Below are 21595 nucleotides of genomic sequence, written 5' to 3'. Positions count from 1 at the left end.
AGTTGAACATACTGAAAGATGCATTAAGACGCTACAAGCGGATAGGGTCACAGACGTATCCTGTGATGAGTCAAAATAAGAGGAAGTAGTTGTACCGAAAGTTTCAAAGGTGTCCGAGGGGCAAGCTGCAGGTGGGATTACACAGCGGTCAGAGGCTGCAGTCAAGAGAATTGAGGATCGTCAGGAGAACAAGTTGACTGGCAGCAGAGTATGGGGGCGCCAGTGGGTCCCTCTGAAAGACTCGAGGGGATTACCCAGGGAGCGTGGGTTTTCTATGGAGATTGTATTTTCTAGAGACTTCAGGAGCGCTACTGGAAGGAGATGCTATAGATGTAGGAGTATCTCGCATCTGGCGTCAGACAAGGGATGTATATCAATTCATATAGTGTGCCATGAAAAAGCATCTTGTCTGTTGTTTCAAAAAATGGCAGCTCTGGTCCGGGTCAGGTGGATGAGGTCAGATTGGATTGTGAATATGGATGTAGGCAGGGAGGTAGAAAATTCAGTGAATGCCATTGAAGGTAAGGTGAGGAAGAAAAAACCTTATGCCATTGTGTTGATTTGCGGTGTACCTGTGTCGATGCTTATTGATAGTGGTGCAGATTACACCTTAATCAGTGTACAAGTGTGGAAAGAGAAGTTTGGTTGTTGTACGCTGTGGGAGAATGGTGTGAGGGCAAATGCTTATGTGGACGTGCCTATAGACATTGTAGGAAGTTTAGATGGGGGCTAGAATTTAAAGAGTGGAAGTCCTTGGGCACTGGTTATGGTGCGAACAGAGGTGGAGAATTACTGTCTTGGAGTGATAAAGCAGAATTGAAAATCAGACTTGATGTAAGTCATCCAGAACAGGTGTTATGAGTGTAGTGTGTGACTGCGGGTGATGATGTGGAAAACATCACCAGTAAGCACGATGTTTGAGAGGATTTGTGCACGAGATTAGAGCTAAGATAGCAAAATTACGCACCATACATTTGGCTTTAAGGAAAGATGTAGAGAATGAATTGAGGAGAATGGAAAAGGATGGGGTGATTGAGAGGATAGAGGCATCAGAATGGGTCAGTCCCATAGTGGTAAGGAAATCCAATGGCTCCTTGAGATTGTGCATTGACCTCAGGCACTTAAATAGCATGGTAGTAGCAGACAAGTTTCCTTTGCCGAGGATAGATGATTTGTTGGTGGGTATCTCAGGGGCTAAGGTATTTTCGATTTTGGATCTGAAATCGCATACCATCAAGTGGAATTGCATGAAGAATACAGAGATCTCATGTCCTTTATTACTCCAGTGGGACTTTTCAGATGCATACGCATGCAGTTTGGTCTGGTTTCGGCAGCAGGTGTTTTCCAGAGCATTATGCATACACTACTGGGAGGTGAGAGGGGTGTCATGTGTTATCAAGATGATGTACTGGTGTGCGGAGGCAATGAAGTGGAGCATGATGATTGCTTAAAGATGGTGATGATGATTTTGAAAGTACTAGAATTAACATATCTATGGAGAAATGCACGTTGAAGGCAGACAGTGGTTTATTTGGGTCATGAAATTTGTTAAACCCAAGGAGGATGCAATTGAAGCGATAAAAAGAATGGAGGCATCTAATTACAAGGGTCATGTACTTTCATTCTTGGGTCTTGTGGAATTCTATGGAAAGTTCATCAAAGGACTTGCTGACAAGTCGAGGAATTTGAGAATTCTCACTCGCAAGGGAGTGATCTTTAAGTGGGATGACAAATGCAAAAGAGAGTTTGAAGAGATTAAAAATACTATTGTAAAAGTGCCTATTTTGAAGATTTATGAAGAGGGGAAAACGCACTTTATTTGCTGATGCCAGTGATTATGGTATTGGAGCAGTATTGATGCAGGAGGATCATTTGGGATTGCATACTGTGGCGTTTGCGTCCAGATCTTTGAGGGAACCAGAAAGCAGGTATTCTGTTGTCGAGAAGGAGGCCCTAGCGTGCTTGTGGGGCGTTGAGAAATTTAAAAGATATCTGGGGGAGAGAATTCACAATTTGTTCGGACCATAAACCATTGGTTGGTATCTTCACTAGAGGTGGATTAGAAGGAGTTTCTCGACGCATCAAGAAGTGGCTGAGTGCCTTGCAGGGATTGCAGTTTTCCATAGTCCATGTTTGTGGTAAGAGTTATGTAGTGGCTGATGCCTTGTCCATATCCGTGGAGAGGGTAACTCAAAACATGGAGCAAATGCCACATGCTTCGGATGAGTTGGACATTTTTCTGCTTCACAATGTCCTAAAAAAGGATGATTGGGATGCTGCTTGTTTAGAAGATGCAACTTGTCAGAGAATTTTGGCAATGGTCGATAGAGGTCCCATTAGAAGATATAATGGTGACATGGATGGCTATGCAAGGGTAAGGGATGAGTTGTGGGCTTAGGAGAAGTATATGCATAGAGGACCTCAGTTGGTGGTTCCATGCAAAATGAGGAGATCGATGGTGGATTTGGCTCATGTTGGACACTTGGGAGTAGCAAGGACAAAAGTTTAGTGAGAGCTGAATTGTGGTGGCCTGGAGTGAATAAAGATATTGAGGAGCAGGTGACAGGTTGCACAGGGTGTGTGGAGGAGGACAAGGGACTCAGGGCGCATAAAGTACCCATGGTGGTAAGGAAATGTCCCAATGTGCCCTGGGATGAAGTTGCATTAGATCCTTTGGGCCCGGTTAACATCGGTGGAGGTAGAGATAATTATTTGTTGGTAGTAATTGATTTGCTATCGAAATGGCCGGAAGTTTGCTTGTTAAAAGATATTTCCAGCGGCAGCATCAAGTATTTGGGGCAATTGTTTTGGAGGGAAGGGGTTCCCAAAAAGTGCTTATCTGACAATGGCTCTCAATTAGTCTCTAAGAAATTCAGAGATTTATTAAGTATGTGTGGTGTGGAACAGGTCACCACCTCACTATATCACCCCCGGTGGCAGTGGGTGTGTGGAGCGTTTAAATTGGACTCTCATGGAGGCCATTAGAATCGCTGTTGCCACTGGAGGTGACTGGATTAGAACGGTAATGGAAAGAACTTTCCAGTATAGGTTGGCGCCTCAGTGTCACAGGTGTCGCCTTTTCAAGTTTTGCGTGGGAGGAAACCGAATTCACACCTGTGTCCTGGTTGGATGGGCAAGTCTAAGAGTGTGGATGTGGATATGGAAAGTTTGAAGGAGAAGATTTCTGTGTCTGGGTTCAAGGCCAAATTGTGTTATGAGCAAAAGAACTGTTGTAGGGATTTCAGTGTAAAGAAATCCCAGTGGATAAAGGTTAAGCTTGCCACAAAAGTGTGAAAAGGATACTTTATATTGTCAGAACCCAAGCAGGTTGTGAAGGATTTGGGTTCTTCTGTGAGGGTTAAGGGTTGTGGCGTCTGGAACAAAGAGAGAGTGGCTGTTCTTAGGATGTATGGAGGAAAATGTGTGACGCCAGGAAGTCTGGGTGTGAAGCAGTGAAAGCAGGTGTTGAATGATGGTAGAGGCCCATCTTTTATGATAAGGAAGAGGGGTGTAGGGTGAGCACTGGTATGTTATCTCTGACAATGGCTTGAATTACTGTACTTAGGTTATTAGGATAGTTATTATGGTTACTTTTATGCATTACATCACCAGGTTGTGTGGTGGAGTGTATGGGTTTGATTGTGGACATTCCTCTGGTGAAGGGACCCGGCTGTTTCCCAAGCTGGGGGTTGTTTCCCTGTGATCTCAATAAACTAAATGATCACAAAATTACTACTGGCTCCTGAAGTTATTGTCCACAACAGGGCTTTCCTGTTGTTCGAATAGTTGTTGGTAGAAGGTCGTCCACGCTTCCTCTGTAACGGCATTTAGGAGAGGAGTGGGCCGCCCTGTGCCGGCTCCATTAAGTATTTGCCAACTGGATCTAGCATATTTTTTTCCCAGGGCCCCAAGCATTCCTTCCGCTTCCTTCTGGGCAATCTCAGCTTTGTATATAGCCAACCAATTCTTGTAGTGCTGTTTTCTTTTTTTAACAAGGTTAACCTCTGACTCTCTTGCCTCCTACTTATCAATTTTATCTCTTTCCTCAATTGCTTTTTCTCTTGTATAATTCTTTTGTCTGAGATATGCTTGTGGCTTGGTTCCAAAGGAGGAACTTTTTTGCCCTTTAATTTAGAGTCCAAAAGAAGCGGGACGTAGTACACTTTGTCTCCTTGTGTCAGTATATTGATGGCTTTTTTGGAGAATGCTATAGTGTCATGTCGACTCATTCTCAGTCGATTTGTTCCTTGAGACAATTCCAACACCATAGAATTTGTCTCTGGCTTGGGCCTATGCCAGCCCTTCCAGGTACATTTTAATAGCGAGTGGTCACTCACAGTCTTCTGAATAACTTTGAAAGCCACTATGTCCTGGAGTAACAAACTCTATACAAAGACGTAATCCAGGATGCTGGACGTGCTCCCATTAGACCATGTTGCTTTCGTGGAGCAATCTCCCAGTGCTTGGCCATTAAGAACATGGAGATCTTGAGCATTCATCATATTCAACCACTCAGAGGCTACGGTCCCTTATTCGAGGGCAGTGAACCACTTCCCTTTCTGATACATGGGCAGCTTAGATCTATGTAGTGGCGGTTGAATTGCCAGGCACAGTTATCCATGGCGGCGGTAACTGTGCTCATAAATCGTGTTGTGGTAAGTGCTGCAGGATTCCAGTAGATGTTGACCACCAAACCACGTTGAGACCCATCTTCTAGAGCTTCCTTGAGACCAATGATTTGCACAAAAGGTCTTGGGGTGTCAAACATTACTACCAACAATCCGATTCCGTTCTTCACAAAGGTGACAAGATCGGCCGCCGGTTGACCCCGATACCCCCCATAAGCTTGTTTAAATAAGGAGGTGTAGCCGTCCAATTTGGGAGCCCATCTAAGCCAGGTTTCCTGTAAACAGATTACATCCAGGGCTCTTGTTTGTAGGTCGTGATTTGTAGGTAAATGCTCAAATCCTCTCATATTACAGAAAGCTATCCGCTGGAGGGGTTTTCGTGGTTGGTTGGGGTTCTGATTGTCTCGGGGCTCAGTATTCACGTGGTCCATCCCTGCCCTTTCTCTTTTGGCCCTATCCTGGTAGCATATGATTATTTGTTTGGTGGATGCCTCCTTGTTGAATGTCATTTTCAGTGGGCCTTGCGGTCTTCTAGTGTGGTCCACTGTTGCCAGGTCCATTTCCCCATTAGGGCTTAGTAGGAATTATCATAGAATTTTCTAGTGTTAGACATTTGATCAAGGTTTAGTCTCGCTTCCACCTGTGGATTATGAGATGATAAGGCATGTCTCAAGCTTGCAGAACTGGCAAGCTTTGAAGTTTCTTTCCTCTAGAAGTCTCGACATTCAAACCCCATATGGAGCAATAAGTGGGCCGTTTCCAGTAAAGAAATTTTGACACCCTTTGAACGAGAATGGAGGATCACTCAGTTATGTGCTATTTAGGAAACTCTACTATCAAGAAGTCATCCAATTGGAAAAAAAAGTGAATAGAGGCACGTTGTGAAGTAGTCTTATGGCATTAGACCGATTCAAAATAAGGCTGTCTTGTGTAGACAGCAAGCATTCCAGAGTTGACATACTAGTTTCAGGATTATTATTTACGGGCTTCAGCAAATCGTATCTTTTATTACGAGCGTTAGTAGCGTCCCCCCTCTTGAGTGGACTGCTCGACCGTTTCTTCTCTTTCCTGGACAGTGTGGGGGTACGTGCATGCTGTTCACAGCTATCTCAGTAAACCTCAGGAAGTCTTTTTAGTAGAATGGCCTTATGTCTTTCCGCCAATGTCAGAAATTTGATCGATTGGTTGGTTGGCATGTAGGGAGCAATTGAGTCCTTGGTTGTCGCACACCAATTTGAATCCAACACAGTGTGTCTTCTCTTAAATGGGCCTTCGGTTGGGTTTGAGTCTGATTTTAAGTGGTTGCCCAAGTATTCCAAGCCGGCCTAATGAAAGCAAATCCTCATCTGAGGCTTTCTCATTCTCAAACGTATATGTGGAGCAATTCAAAAAATCTTCATTGATATCATCCACAGGGACCATCATGGTCACTCTCTAGACGCCGCTATCCTTTAGGGAGTGGCACGAAGGTTTCGTCTGGATCTTGTTAGGGGTAGGCTGCATGGTTCTAATCTGTGGGCATGGAAATGTTGGATTGTGGATGTTAGGCAGAAACCTGTGCAGTTCCCTCTGGGACCACTGCAAAAGATTTAGGACTACAGGTGTTTGGCAGTAAACCCACTTGGTAGCAGTCTGTAGCACACAGATTCACTTGGTAGCTGTGGCTGAGCAGTCAGACTTCCCTCAAGAAGAGTTAGGCAGTATACAGAGTATTCACAATAGGTCAAAAGAACACAATAGAACAAGTAAACACTGACCAGAGCTTGGTGTAAAAGAGATATAATTATTTATTTAAAACCACATCTAGAAAAACACAGGCACTAATAGTAAGCAATCCAAAAAACACGGTCACTTAAAGATATACACTCCCTTAAAAGAATACTAGACAAGTCTTAAGTAAAGCCCCACTTATTTTCAGACAGCGGTGAGCGCTTAACGTAGATGGCACTCTAATAATTTGTTTTAAAAAGGGAGAGAAAAGCAGAGAATAAATTGAAACAGATCCCAACACTTTTTCACGAACACAACAAGAGAGAAAGGCAAAGTATCACCGTGAGTTTAGAGTCAGTAGGCCGGATCCGCTTTAAGAGGATCAGAACGAAATGTGTCCAAGGTCACACGGTTGCAGTGCACAAAAGTCTTGAAAAGGTTAATAAAGAGTTGGACCAAAGCAAGAGATCAGTTAGAGGGTCAAGGCGGCCAGCCCAGTCCCGAAGGTTAAGGGATTATTATTACCTTGTAGCAATCTTTAGAAAGGGAGGCCTGGCGGACACGGTACCTTAAAGTGGTGAGAATACTCCAGCGGGGGCAGTTGTTCCTGGCAGCGGATGCAAGTCGGTGCTTTGTCTGGGGGAAGAGAAGATCTCGTCAGGGAGGAAGACAGGAGTCCGTAGCACTGCCAGGAAAGAAACCAGCCATGGAGTTTCTCAGGTAAAAGGAGCGGTCCTGTGATTCACAGTCCAGTGGTAAGTGGCTATCCGGTTGCCGGGGTGCTTGGCACGGGCAATTTGACCACAAGCTTGTCTGGGGTGCGAAGAGAAGAAGGTAAACTGGTTGTGCCCACCCGTTAGGGGAAGAAGCCTCCCCAGCCGGGAGATCTTCTCTGTCGTCGGGAAGTGGTGAGTCGGTTCCGCAGGGCTCCACCGGTGGTGTCGTCGTGGTAGGTCGGCTCAGTTTCTCCCTTGTCGGATTCTCAGGTCCTGTGGCGACTTCTGAAGTTCCAGTCCCCAAAGCCCTGCTTTTATGCAGCATACCCCCATTCACTCAGCCTAGCTGTCAATTAAACATGCTAAGTGGTGAGCCGGCCGGCTCACCACTTGGGCCAATCACACAAGAGTGCGACTTGAGTTACCAAGGTAACTCAGTCCAAGGTGCCTAAACCCCCTCCCACACCGCCTGTGGTACCCAGACAGAGTGGCACCACTTTTGGAGGCTCCTGTGGAGAAGCCCGCCAAAAAGTGGAACAAAGGGCTCGAATTGGGTTGGAGTCACAGAAGAGAACACAAACGGCATTTTAGAATCGAGTCGTGGCAAAAAATACCAATGGCGAATAAATATTAATTAAATAAACCAGCGGTATGTTCGAGGCTATGAGAATTAAATAATTAAAGTTGGTAGCCTCGAAAAATGGGAAAATCCCATAGGGATATATTCGCGGTTGAATATAAAAAGTAGTATCCACTGCCACCAGCCAAAACTCGATCAGGGGGGACGGAGACGTGCCCCCTCGACTAACAGACCCCGGGACAATCGAATTGCCCCGACCAGTATGTCCACAATATGATGGTTTGTACCGGTTTCTGTTAATAATTTGGGACTAGTAAAGCCAATGGTGACTTTACATGCCCTGGGAGACAGTAGTCAGTCCCAGGGTATGGACTCTATGGTTGGGTGTCACTATGACACCCCTGTGTCACTGCACTGAAGGTGCTGTGTAACACACATAGTAAAAACACATGAGATCCTATGGAGTAAAGGACCCCATAGCCCATAAAACACATTAACAGTCAAAGGAACACCATAAATCATGTCCAAGAGCGGGAGAAAAAGAGTCTCACTCTTGGCAGGAGAAAAAAACAAACAGCACAGGCAGTGTTAGCGATCTTATTCTTGGGGAACAATAGGTTCTTTGATTTTATTTCCTGGGGCACCTGTCTGCCCATCCGTCTATTGAGTTTTCTTTTTTTCCTTTGTCCAACGATTGAAAACGGTTGAAGGTCCACCTTTGTGGATGGCTGAAGCAGGGGTTTAGGTGGAAGAAGACTCTCCTGAGTGATCACAACCTTAGTTTCCTTCACGGTTAGGTCGACCTCATTCCGGACATAGTGGACCGCCTCCCAAGATGTTCTATTTGAGAAAGGGAGGCCATCATAATAGGGTTATCCTATTTTGGATACTCAAAACCCTTATCTTCGTCTACAGGTTTAGCTGGTTGTCTATGCTAGGGCTTGAGAGCACCTTTGGGTATCGCACACGGCTGGGTCGTGCTCAACATCAGTGCCAACCCAACCATCCTGTTATGAACCAGTGATTTTAGTTGTAAAAGTTCCAGAACTGGGTTCAATAGGCATTTCTCGTCGGCTCTTCCAATGCATCTTGTAGCTTTCTTTGGATCATGCTCGAACATTCAGCCTCTTGATCGACTCTAGATTGCAACCAAGTGATGAATGACTCAACGTATATCATTTTGGAATGAATCATCGCAAGCAAAGTTGCAGTTGCTTGGTCTTTGTTGCTTTCGTTCATAGTCTCGTACAACTTAAGAAATGGTGTCAAAGAGATGGATAGGGCTGCCATCATATTACAGTCGCAATTGAAAGCTGTGGAGTTTGCACCCTGTTTAGAAACCACCAGAGGTTTAGGCGAGAAGACAGAGTCGTCTAAAGACACAATTGTGGACGATCCCAGTGTTTTAGAAGAATTTGTTCCCTTCATGGCATATGTTAAACCTGTACATTCAACCCCACCCGTAGTGTCCTGCAACCAGGTTTTGGTGTCTTTCATTGTTTGTATCCTGTTGGGTTTAACAATTGTCTGCTCACCTCGGATTTCATTTTCTGCCTTGTTCCAAGCATCAGGAAAAACGTAATGTATCCAGTGCTGGTTGCATGGATGAAAGTCTCACCTTGGGCTTTGGGCTCCCCGTCCTCCCAGTCAACACTCCCTCACACTCAGTGTCGCTCCACTACCAGAATAGGCTTTTGAAGGGAGTTACACTGCACTCAATTCATTGCATATTGCAAAAATGTGTACGCTCTCTCCATTGTAGTTTTTACTACAGCATTTATTTAATATAAAGGAGACGGGACATACAACAAAAACCTAACCTGTTTAACCCTGTCCGGGCTTCCTACATTTATATACACACATTATAGTGCGGCGACCACCGCACTATAGTTAAGGTCAGTATCACGCTCCATAGGAAACCCCGAAAATTGAATTGCTGGTAACTTTTGACTTGCATGACAGATATGGCTGACATTTTGCAGACAAAATTGTACTGAAGCTCCTCCCGGACCAACCCCTCTCACCCCCGCTACCTGCCGACTGCACATTTGATATGTTATTAAGAAAACCAGAAAATGCAGTTTCAGCCTAGTCACTATTCATTTTCCCATAGACAAAAAGGGCCCAGTTTTGATCAAGCGCACAGTGAAAACGGCTGGATGGAAATAGACCAGGTCTGAAACAACTTGGGCACGAACCGTTGACTCGATTTCTGGAGGTGAGGGTGGGGTCTCTGGTAATTGTGTCCAGTAGTTGTTTTGATATTTGACGGAGTAGGGGGTGCCCCGTATCTTCCATGGTACATTGTAGCAGATAGGCTTTTCGGGACTGAAAATGCACGTTTTTTTATTTGAAGCGAGAGATAACCACAGGTATTCCTGCGGATACCCGAGCGCCATGGGCGCCGAGAGTCTCTTCATCGACGCCATTGGTTCCCGAAAGACGCGTCATCAATGCCATCAGCACCAAAAGACCATTTGTGGACTCCATCGACACAAAAAACAAAAGTCATTGACACATTGGGCTTTGAGTTCCTCAATGCCACAGGTGTCGACGCAGATATCGAAGCCCTTGACGTCGACTATGTCGACAATCTCAGCAACTTTGTCGACAAATATCATGACACCATCGGGTATTATTGAAAAAAAAAATGTACCCCTTTTCCTAGGGCTGACTTTTACAAGTCTCTTTCCTCAATTTATGAGGATGCAATCAAGACCTTTCCTCAGTTCCTGATGTCCTAATTTCTGAAGAATTCAGAATAAAAGACCTTCAAGAGTGCCTATATGATGCTAGTGGTTTGGACACCTCACCAGAAGTAGAATTTGGCAGATCATATACACCGGATCATGCAGGTGTAACCTACAGGTAGTTAATGTCGAGGGTGGTCGAGTAGATTGGATGGTGTAGACCAAGCCCAGTTTTCGAACAAGATGACCTGACCAATATTCTGGACAGGGGACCTCAGAAAGACCCACTTGTTCCATTTCCTGCAGCTTTACAAAAGCGCGTAACTACCAATTGGGAGGCACCTGAATTTAATCCGGTGGTCAACAAGAAACTGACTTCTAAATACACGGTGTCGAGCAGTGATGTCTATTATTTGTCAAAGCCCCACAACTCCAGAGAGTCTAGTGGTACAGGCTGCCACCTCAACCACAAGACCAAATGCCTACCCTACTATCCCTCTTGATAGGGATGATAATTGTTACAATTATCTAGCCAAGAAGGTTTTTTCGGCCGGAAAGTATGGCCCTGAAGTCAGGAAATGCCACGTGCACGTTATGATATGATAGTTTATTTTTATAGCGCCTATACACAATGTGTTTCAAAGCGCTTCAAGGCAAGGGAGGGAACAAGGGAAAAACAATTACTTTCTTAGAGGCCATGAACAGTAAGGATGTGAAATTAACTATCGTACTCGGCCTGACGACATTTCAGATAGTGCAAGAGCTAAGACATAGATAAGGAAGGCAGGGGGAGAGTGGGAAGGAAATGGAAACAGACAGGCGACTACCGTACTTGGCCTGACAACATTTCTGGTAGAGCCGAAAAAAAACAAGAGATGAGGGAGAGGGGTGCAGAAAGGTAGGGGAGGAACAAAACAAGCGACTATCATAGTAGGCCTGACGACATTTCAGATAGTGCTGGGGGGGGGGGGGGGTGCGGAGGAAAACACCAGTAGGGGGAAGGGAGGAGGAGACAGACGAGGTTGCTATCATACTAGGTCCAGGGACAATTCTGATAGAGTAAGTGCATAGAAGAAAGTAAGGGGAGGAGATAGGAAAAGGGAGAAGGGAACGGAGGGGAGAATAGAGAGTTAGCAGTCAAAAAGAGTGGAGAAACAAGAGTGTAGAGCAAATACAATTGCAGAAGTCAGTATTAACACATAATGTTGCAAGCCAGGATACAAGATGAAGATGGGAACAGCATGATTCAGGGCCATCATGAGTACAAGATGCAAAGGAAGTCCAGCATGAGAGTTGAGAAAAGGTGACGCACCATGAATGAATGAATGAAGTCCATAAAAGTCAAATCCAGCATTGGCCACACGACGGTGATGGTGAAACCAGAATGTAGCAGGATAGACTTCTGCAGAAGTAGGCTTCAGTGTGGTGAGGGGAGAGCAGGGTAGAAAAATCAAGCAAAACAGGCGAGAATGGCGTTGGCTAGGTTCACTCCTACTCGTTGGAGTGTATATCCATGGCAGCTGACCATATCCCAGAAGGGGAAGAACAAGACAGGTTTTTTAACATAGTCAAGGATGGAAAGGACACTGTTTGAATCCCTCAAGACTGGTCTCGACTCTGCTGACAGTATCAGCAGGGCAGTAGCGGCTAGTATAGTTAGACGCAGGTTTGCCTGGTTAAGTAAGTCAGGATTTGCTCCAGATGTACAATCCAGACTGCTTAACATGCCCTTTGATGGCACACATTTCTTCAGTAGCAAGGCTGATGAAAGTCTGGAGAAACTTCAAACTTCAAAGGCATCAGCCAAATCTCTTGGTGCTGCAATGAGAAAACCTCCAAATCGCCCCACAGTTACGCCCTGGAGGGGTAGCTCCTTTCGTCATTGCTCCACATTTGGAAGAGGCAGAGGATAGTCAGTTCAAAGAGGCCAAAGAGGATTCCCCAGTGGCGGACGGGGAAGAGGTACTAAGACCGCCTCAGCGACAGCTAATTTGCCATCAGCCACTGCGTCAGCCGCCCAAAAAACCTCTCTTAGGACTTAGTTCACAAGTCTGCAGTAGGAGGCAGCCTTTCACATTACCTGAAGGAATGGCAGGCTATTACTTCAGATGCATGAGCATTGGAAACAGTTGCCCAGTGTTACTGCCTTCCCTTTCTAAAAAAGCCTCAGTCATCCACCTGGGGACAGCTCTTTCAAAGTTCCAGATCCGCTCCTTATGCAGGAAATATTAACCCGAGCAAAGTCACATAGGATCTTCGGTGTTGGGCCTGCCAGGAGAACATTCTGAAAGGAGAACCCTTTTGGCAACCATAGTTGGAGATACCAGTAGTGATGGACGCCTCACTCCGGGTTGACGAGCCTACGCCAACGATCTGACAATCAGCAGTTGTTGGTCTCCATCGGAGTCCAAACTACACATCAACCTTTTGGAGCTGAGGGCAATCAGACTAGCGCTGGAGGCCTTTCTGCCCTCTGTACGGGGAAGGAATGTCCTGATAGGACACAGTGGCCATGTACTAGCTCAACAAAAGTGGAGGTGAAGGGTCACTACCACTATAGTGAGAGGCAATACAGCTCTGGTACTAGGCAATCTGAGAAGGGATCTCCCTATGGCCAGTTCACCTAGCCAGAGTGGAGAATAGAACAGCGGACGCTTTGAGCAGGCAGAGCACATTCTCCCACAAGTGGGAACTAGCTCAGGAAGTCCTTCAAGAGATCTTCACACTTTGGAGAACCCTTCAAGTGGATTTGTTCGCAGCTAGGGTAAACCGGATGTGCGAACTGTTCTGGTCCAAGAAATTTCCCCCAAGAGGAGCTCTAGGAGACGTGTTTCTGGTGTACTAGGAATGTCCACTCCTGTATGCATTTCCTCCAGTCCCCGTCATTCCTCAAGCCATCAGGAGGTTTAGAAAGTTCAGGAAATCCATGATCCTAATTGCTCCGGATTGGGCCAGGAAGACGTGGTACCTGGACCTTCTGGACATGTCCATCTGCCCTCTGATACATCTCCCACAAAGAGAAGATCTTGTCTCGCAAGAGGAAGGTCGGGTTCTCCATCCAGCGGTCATGACACTCAGCCTTCACGCATGATTTCTCAGAGGCTGGGATGCAAGGATTGGAATCTCTCGGATGACGTAATGGAGATTTTGCTTTCGGCCAGAAGGCCAGCAACTAGGTCTTTGTACCACTGCCGTTGGAACAAATTCTGTAGCTCGTGTAGAGATGAGAATGTTGATCCATTTACATGTAATACACCTATGGTTTTATCCTTTTTGTTACAGCTAGCTAATATGGGGCTCCAGATTGGTACTATTAAAGGATATCTTGCAGCGCTTTCTATATTTAAGCGCACTTTGGAGCAAGTATCTTTCTTCAAAATTCCTTTAATAATACAATTCCTAAAAGGATTGACAAATGTTTTCCTCAATCCCTTTAAAGTCTCGGTTTTGGATCTCAACTTGGTGTCGAAATGTATGATGTGCGCTCCTTTCGAGCCTATACACTCCTGTCCTTTGAGGCGGCTAACCTTAAAAACCATCTTCTTAGTAGCCATTACATCTCTCCGAAGGGTGAGTGAACCTCAGGCTTTATCCTGCAAGCCTCCATACACTATTTTCTATAGCGGTGATCCTTAATGTGAAACCAACCTTTTTACCCAAGATTGTATCTGAATTCCATCTGACTCAGAAAATAACATTACCATCATTTTATCCTCCTCTGCACCCTTGGAAGGAAGAGAAGAGGCTACAAGGGCTTGATCCTAAACGTGCACTAAGTTTCTATATCACCAGAATGGCAAAAATAAGACAAGATGACTGTTTGTTGGCTACTCAGGCCACAAGTTGGGTATGGCAATCACTAAACAGACGTTGTTCAAATGGATAATATTGGCAATATCTGAATGCTACAGACTGACTGGAAAAGATCCTCCAGAAATGTCCTTTGGGCTCATTTGACCAGGGGCATTACAGAGGGGAGTACCAGTTAAAGAAATTTGTGAAGCTGCCACATGATCGTCCGTACATACTTTCACCAAGCATTATAGTTTGGATTCTTCTTCATGCTGGGATGGCTTATTTGGTAAGGCAGTGTTGCAGTATGTGAAAACAGACCCATGAGAACTATAAATTGTCATGAAAAATTCTGACTTCCTCCTCCAGAAATATTAGAAACTGCTTTGGGAGTCTATCATAAGATAAGGAATACATGGAATCCTCCCACATATTCCTTATCGACCCTCCCAACCTACCCTTAGTAGAATTTCCTTTGCTATTGCAGTCTGTGCTCTCTCAGGAGGGTGTAACTGTCAGGTATGAGATAGATCCTACATTCGTAAAAACGGAACTGAAGCCAACGAATGCTGCACGCGCTATATATGCCTTTAGTGATGTCGACATCGAGACAGAGGCCTCAGAGGAACACCGAATCGAGAGGCATCGACGCGCAGTGCCCTGTGCTGAAAAGAAAATTCCGAAGCAGCTAAGCTGGATATTGGAAATATCATAAGATGAAGAATACGTTGGCAGAACATCTAGTCGAAAGAACGTGCCCAGGGGTAAGTAACTTTTTCTTTAACAGCTACAGTGAGGTAGCAAGTGCAGAGTGGACAAGTCTATGACCACTGGCCCAACAGAGAGGTGGAACATGTGTAGCGGACACAGCCGAAGGCCATGGCTGTTGTCATGGTAGTGTTTTTAAATGTAGAGTGGATGCTCCCTTTAGCCATGCTCACTAGCTAGGGCCAAAGTGGCCCCGAAACATGTAATTTTGTGTTATGTTGAAGCTTCTTATACTGTGCACTGTTGCCACCTGCATGGTCTGTTCGGGTTCTAGTGGAACTCTAATGCAAGGAGGGCTGTGAGTATGATAGGATTGAGTGGGACAAAGGGCAAGAGAGCATTGATGCGCTGTTGGCAGCTTCAGTTCGGATAACCAGACAGTGGCCGCCATGAATTGAGTGAGATTGTGTGGTTTGTTTCATTGTTGCAGTATTACAAAGTACATGCAGTTTGTGGTGCTGTAGAGGTATAGTTCTGTTTAGTTTGAGAGGTGTATGCAGAAGGGTGAGTTGCGGGGAAATCTGGCAAACAAGGAGTCGTCAAGTAGGCAGAACACAGCACTCCTTCCCACGCCTATACGAAATGCACTGCATGACCAAACTATTGCTTCTGTCCTTCACCGGATCATTGTGCGTAGCATCCCAAAGAATACAGCGGAGTCCCACAAAAAAATGTGGTCCAGCAAAGTGCCTGACAGTCATTTAGACAGGCGTCAGTTCAACAGAGTTTAAAACAGTGGGTTTTGTACCAATACGGCCTGAGTACATGCAGGTTACTCACTAAATGTGGACAGTGCTTCAGGTTTTTGCTATATGTTGTCTGCTTCACATGCTGCAGCGTTAGAACAATAATGATTATGTGGCAATAAGTGGGAGTATTATGTGTGAACAGTTAAGTGCAGTGTTGAGGTAATGAATATACTTGTACTTACTGCTGAGGAATGATAGGAGGTGTCAGGATTACAGCTGATCATTGTTAAAGTGAGAGAGGAGTGTCAGGAGTTCACAGAGAAACCAGAATACAAGTAGACAGCTCTGGTTCTCTACTGTGAGGCTGTGGTTATATTGCATGGGTCACTAGTTTGATATGGTATCCCCTGTGGTATGTTTTTTCCCCATTTCCCCATACCTACCCAATCAAGCTTCCTAACCCTCTTTCTAGTCTGCTTAACTTCACATACCCATCCATAACTTCTCCCTTATTTTGGCTTCCTCATGTTTTCTTGTTATTCACAACCAGAAACCCATGCCAACCAAGGTGGGAGGGTCGAACCCCATTCAGCTTCCGTGGTCAGGAAGGTGTTGTATTTGTTACTCCCGCAGGCTTGACCGTATCACACTAGTCATGCTGCATAAATCATCCTGGTGACATTATGTGATCATTGGAACACTACTACTCTGCCACTTGTTAGGGTGCTAGTAAATACATGAATAAATAACTACTGCTGAGAACCATTCTGCCTGTTGCATGCAATGCTCGTGATTGGGAACGTTTTGAAACTGATAATGTGCATCTACTTTTATTTCAATAGGTGGTTCATGCGCCAGAAATGCAACAACAGTGATTGATAAATTCTCTGGACTAACGCAGTGCAAAACTTCATTGCTAGAATATGCAGTTTCCAAACACCTTACAAGTTTGGGGTCCAGTTGTCTTTTCGGAAATATTCAGGAACTAAGATTGAGAAGTCTGTTGGATACATGATTGCTTCTGTCCATGCAACCCCTTCATGGTAACATCCAGTAACTAAGAGCTACAATGCATATCTAGCACTACACACTAATGATAGCACCAGCCTGTGACGTACAGTAAGACCAGCCTTTTTGTTTTGCCCATTATTCCTGAGAGAACACATGTGAGTACTATTATGTACACATTCTGAATGTAAGGGTAGTTTGTTTATTGAATATTTTAAAAACATCAGTCAAAAGAAAAATCTTGTTTGTAACCAGAAATAACCTACACATGAGAAAGCTCAGAATGTCGGAAATGTCATCTCAAGAACATTGTTATTACCCACGTGAGGACATAGGTGAAACTGCTTATCCGTGCACTGAATTTGAGAATGGTGTCCATTTGCACAATACACTCATCTGCCACCAAAAACAACATACATCTGAGAGGCTGTGTGTCTGCACTGAATGTCAGAAAGTGTTTGATCAGAAGGGAGGTATTATTAACCACCACAGAACAAATAAAGGGGGTAAACCTCAGGAGTGCACTCAATGTGGGGAAGGGTTTGCTCACAAGAGACATCTTACTATCAAACATAGAGTGGAGAAACCTCATAATTGCACGCAATGTGGGAGAGGATTTGCTCAGAAGGGACAGCTTACGTATCACCAGAGAACACATACAGGTAAGAAACCTCATGTGTGCACTGAATGTGGGAAAAGTTTTGCTCAGAAAGGACAGCTTATATACCACCAGAGAACACATACAGGTGAGAAACCTCATGTGTGCACTGAATGTGGGAGAGGGTTTGCTCAGAAAGGACCGCTTACGTATCACCAGAGAACACATACTGGTGAGAAACCTCACAAGTGCACTGAATGTGGCAGAGGATTTGCTCAGAAGGTACAGCTTACCTACCACCACAGAGCACATACAGGTGAGAAACCTCATGTGTGCACTGAATGTGGGAGAGGGTTTGCTCAGAAAGGACAGCTTATGTTCCACCTGAGAACACATACAGGAGAGAAACCTCATGTGTGCATTGAATGTGGGAGAAGGTTTGCCCAGAAAGGACCGCTTACGTACCACCAGAGAACACATACTGGTGAGAAACCTCACAAGTGTACTGAATGTGGGAAAGGGTTTGGTCGGAAGGAACATCTTACTATCCACCAGAGAACGCATACAGGTGAGAAACCCCATGTGTGCACTGAATGTTGGAAATGGTTTGCTCACAAGGGAGCTCTTGTAAGCCACCAGAAAACACATACAGGTGAGAAATGTCATGTGTGCACTAAATGTGGGAAAAGGTTTTCTCGGAAGGAACATCTTATTAGGCACCAGCGAACACATACAGGTGTGAAACCTCATGTGTGCACTGAATGTGGGAAATGGTTTGCTCAGAAGGAAGCGCTTGCAATCCACCAGAGAACACATACAGGTGAGAAACCTCATGAATGCACTGAGTGTGGAAAAGGGTTTGCTCAGAAGGGAAAACTTACTAGTCACCAGAGAGCACATGCAGGTGAGCAACCTCATAACTGCACTGAATGTGGCAAAAGGTTTTCTCGGAAGGACCATCTTATTAGGCACCAGAGAACACATACAGGTGAGAAACCTCACAAGTGTACTGAATCTGGGAAAGGGTTTGCTAGGAAGGGACTTCTTATTGGCCATCAGAGAACACATACAGGGCTGTAACTTCCTGAGTGCACTGAATGTGGGAAAGGGTTTACTCAGAAGTGATATCTTGTTAGCCACCAGAGAAGACCTATACACACACAAATAGTAGCTGATTATTAGTTAAATCACTGGTGTTTGCCCCCCTTTTGGAATATTCTAAGTATAGACTGCAACCCTTTTGGAATATTCTAAATATATTCCTTGATTTGGGAGGAAATAGATCTTGTGCAAATTTGGAAATGTGGTGCCTTTCTGTCTAAAATGAAAGTGTCATGGGTGTAATATCATCAATGTGACATAAAAGGACAAAAATGTTACCAGATGAAATTGATCCCGGATAAGCTGACCTGCTGAATTTAAGCCTTACCCAAGTGTTTATAAACTGAATGAAATACTGATTAAAATATTGAATTGAATTTCAACGCATATGTCACTCTGTATGCATTAATAATAAATGGTTTGTAGTACCCCCATTTGTGTGTGAAATCTTTTTTTTTCTGGCGTTACCTTGGAGTGAACTGCTTCCTGTAACAAATGTGATTTCTTTTTTTTTAAGTAGTGGGAGATCATCTTGATGTCACTTTTATGTTAGAATTAAAGTGATTTTCACAATTCTGAACACAACAGGAGTAATGGTATATGCACAGGATATTTTATTTAATGAATTCAGACAATGTATGTTTCGTACAACATATACTCAATCCATATGTGAACAATGATGCTGGCTGCCATGGGCTGTAATGGCTGTTACAGCACGAGGCACACAGCATTATCTCCATCTGTAATTGTCAGAAGCCAGCGATATGGGGGAAGGGAATCTCAAAAAAACGCAGAGAAGAAACAAAAGCCAGTCTGTGACACTCTTTTATGATTTGGTATGGTTCAGGCATGTATGAACAGTGAGTGCTCTGAAAATACAGAGGAAGATGATTATGTGACAACTCGTAGGTGCTTGCACACCCTCTGCCCCCCTCTAAAAGTGCAGCAATCCTTATAGGAGTGGGTGAAAGCATAATATGTGAGGTGGAAGCGCCTGTGGTGAGAGAAAATGGCGTACAATGGAACACACCAGAGCAGGAGTCAGTGGCTACATATGGCAGATGTACCCATTGTTCCCTGCAATCTAATTGCCAGACAGGATGCAACAAGCTACTAATGATACAGCTCTACTCGTGTCAGAGCTGTCCACATACCCATCCGGATGGAAAGGGTGACCCAACAAAAGCAAACCTAGCCAACTACCTGCATTTTATGAGCCTCCCGTTTATTTGTAAAAACTTGGAAGAAGTCATCACTACACAACTACTTGCCAGATTCAAATTACTTCACCTGCTAAATGACTATCAGTCAGGGTTCCGTGACAAGTGTAGCATGGAGACAGCCACTATCCAAGTGGTGACTGAAACCCTCCAAACCAAGGAAAGGGCCTCCTCGTCCTCCCTAATCTCTCAGCTGCATTTGACACAGTTAACCACTGTGTCCTCCTATTTCTCCATGCTGATAGCATAAGACTTTCTGCACAGTCCTGAATTGGTTTACCTGCTACCCTCAGACAGACAGGCTGTCCAGATGAACACGGTTCATTCTAACTGACACTCGGATTCTTGCAGAGTCTCACAAGGCTCCATCCACTCACCAATTGTTTTTAACCTTTACATGGAACCTCTCGGCACACTGTACAAAGATCCTGATATAGCCATCCACCAATACATGGACCATACTCAGTGTTACGTGAGAGTTAAAAGCCCAAAGGCATCAGTCGTCTCTGCGATTACCTAGCCATCATCCACTCCTGGGAATTGACAGCCTACCTTAAACTTAACCCACATGAGATTGACTTTTTCCTAACCGGTCACCCCACTAAACAATACTTTGTCCAACAATGGCTCAGTGATATGCGCCTAGAAGGATTTCTCTGCAGCTCTCGGATCAGCAAAATCCTTAGGCCTCTCCATTGATAGCAGCCTTTCTGTCCAGAAACACATAGCCAAGAAGGCCCACATTTCTCCACCAATGGCAAAATCATACACTTCCGGACAGTAGTGCAGGCCTTAGTGAGGGGGGGGAAACCACACTGACAGGACTCCCAGCTTCTCACATAACTCTGTTAAAAGCAGCTCACTGTACTGCAGCAGATCTTCTTATGGGTGTGCAGTAATGTGACCCAATACCCCCATTCTATGCAAACTACATTGGTTTCCTCTCAAGCCCAGAATACTGTTCAAGACTGCATGCATATTATACAAAGCAGTATTATGTCAGCTTACCTAGCGCCCAAGCGCCACATATCTGGTGGCACACACTCCTTGTGCATCAAATAGACTAACTGCTTTGAATCACAACTTGTCTGCAAAGAGATGCCCACAAGAAATCCTTCTCATCATGCACCCACCCTCTGGAACTCGATCCCATTATCGTCTTGCAATGCTCCCAAAATTTTCCAATTCCACAAATCTCTGAAAATGTCTTCAACAACACATGACCTAGGACTAATCCCAATGGATGCACATACTGACAGACAGACGTCCACCTAATCGTTTTCTGCTACTGTTAAAAGATGCCAGCCCAAACAGTGGCTGCCCATACTCTGTACAGGGTTCTGCTTCTCTTGTGCTAGACATGTGTTTTGAAAAATAAAGTGAAATTTTAAAAAAAGCTCCAAGGGAGGTAGCAAAAAGCCTGGATTGTATTACATTTTAAGGTTTTAAATAGTACAATTGAACTTAATATTAAAACAGTGCAGTATGTCAAAATCTCTTAAAAGTCATCCATTAAGGTTTAAAATATCTAAACACAAAAAAGGAAAGATTGCATATTAAAAAGGAATAAAATAAGAGAATGAGATTACTCTGTGGATTGTAGGACCAGGAAGTTGTATCCGGGGTCTTCCAAGAGCATGTGATCACTGGGATACCAGAAGTCATCCAAAAAGGAGTGTACACCAGGCAAGAAGTAACACTGTTTATTACATCTGGGTAAGCACACATCAAACAGCATAGTGGAACAGAATTGATTGATAGAAGCTGACAAAACCGCCCACTGTGCTCTCATCTTTTATACTATTAAAGGTTATTTGCATAGTAAAGAACAGTTCTGAATATTGTTGCAAAATATTAGACACCCTACAAAGCTGATTGGTTGAACACTGTCAGTCCCCTATAGCTAGACATAGGTTAGTCAGAGATGATTGACCTGTTAATGGCACCTGTTTTCTGTTTATATGAATGCACCTGCATCTGATAATATGATGTAACTAAGACTGTGATACGCTTGGGTTTGGGCGTTTAACAAATTCTATAAATGAATACATGAATTGGAGCAAACATTCTGGACCCCTCAGTTCATCAGCACTCC

At 44.5% G+C, this 21595-nt stretch overlaps 1 protein-coding gene across 1 annotated transcript in view; it reads left to right on the top strand.

Moving 5' to 3' along the window:
* Nucleotides 1-18714, top strand: part of LOC138498170 (zinc finger protein 84-like) — an 89471-nt gene extending 70757 nt beyond the window's left edge. Inside the window, exon 3 of the mRNA XM_069622050.1 lies at nt 16416-18714. Within this exon, the coding sequence (XP_069478151.1) occupies nt 16850-18259 (1410 nt within the window). The 5' untranslated portion in view covers nt 16416-16849 and the 3' untranslated portion in view covers nt 18260-18714. The remainder of the gene's footprint in view (nt 1-16415) is intronic.
* Nucleotides 18715-21595: the final 2881 nt, after the last annotated feature.

Source organism: Ambystoma mexicanum, chromosome 5q (assembly GCF_040938575.1).
Source record: "Ambystoma mexicanum isolate Mex_15411 chromosome 5q, UKY_AmexF1_1, whole genome shotgun sequence".
Lineage (NCBI taxonomy): Eukaryota > Metazoa > Chordata > Amphibia > Caudata > Ambystomatidae > Ambystoma > Ambystoma mexicanum.
Note: the sequence above shows the minus strand (reverse complement) of the source record. Positions and strands in the feature narration are given on the sequence as shown.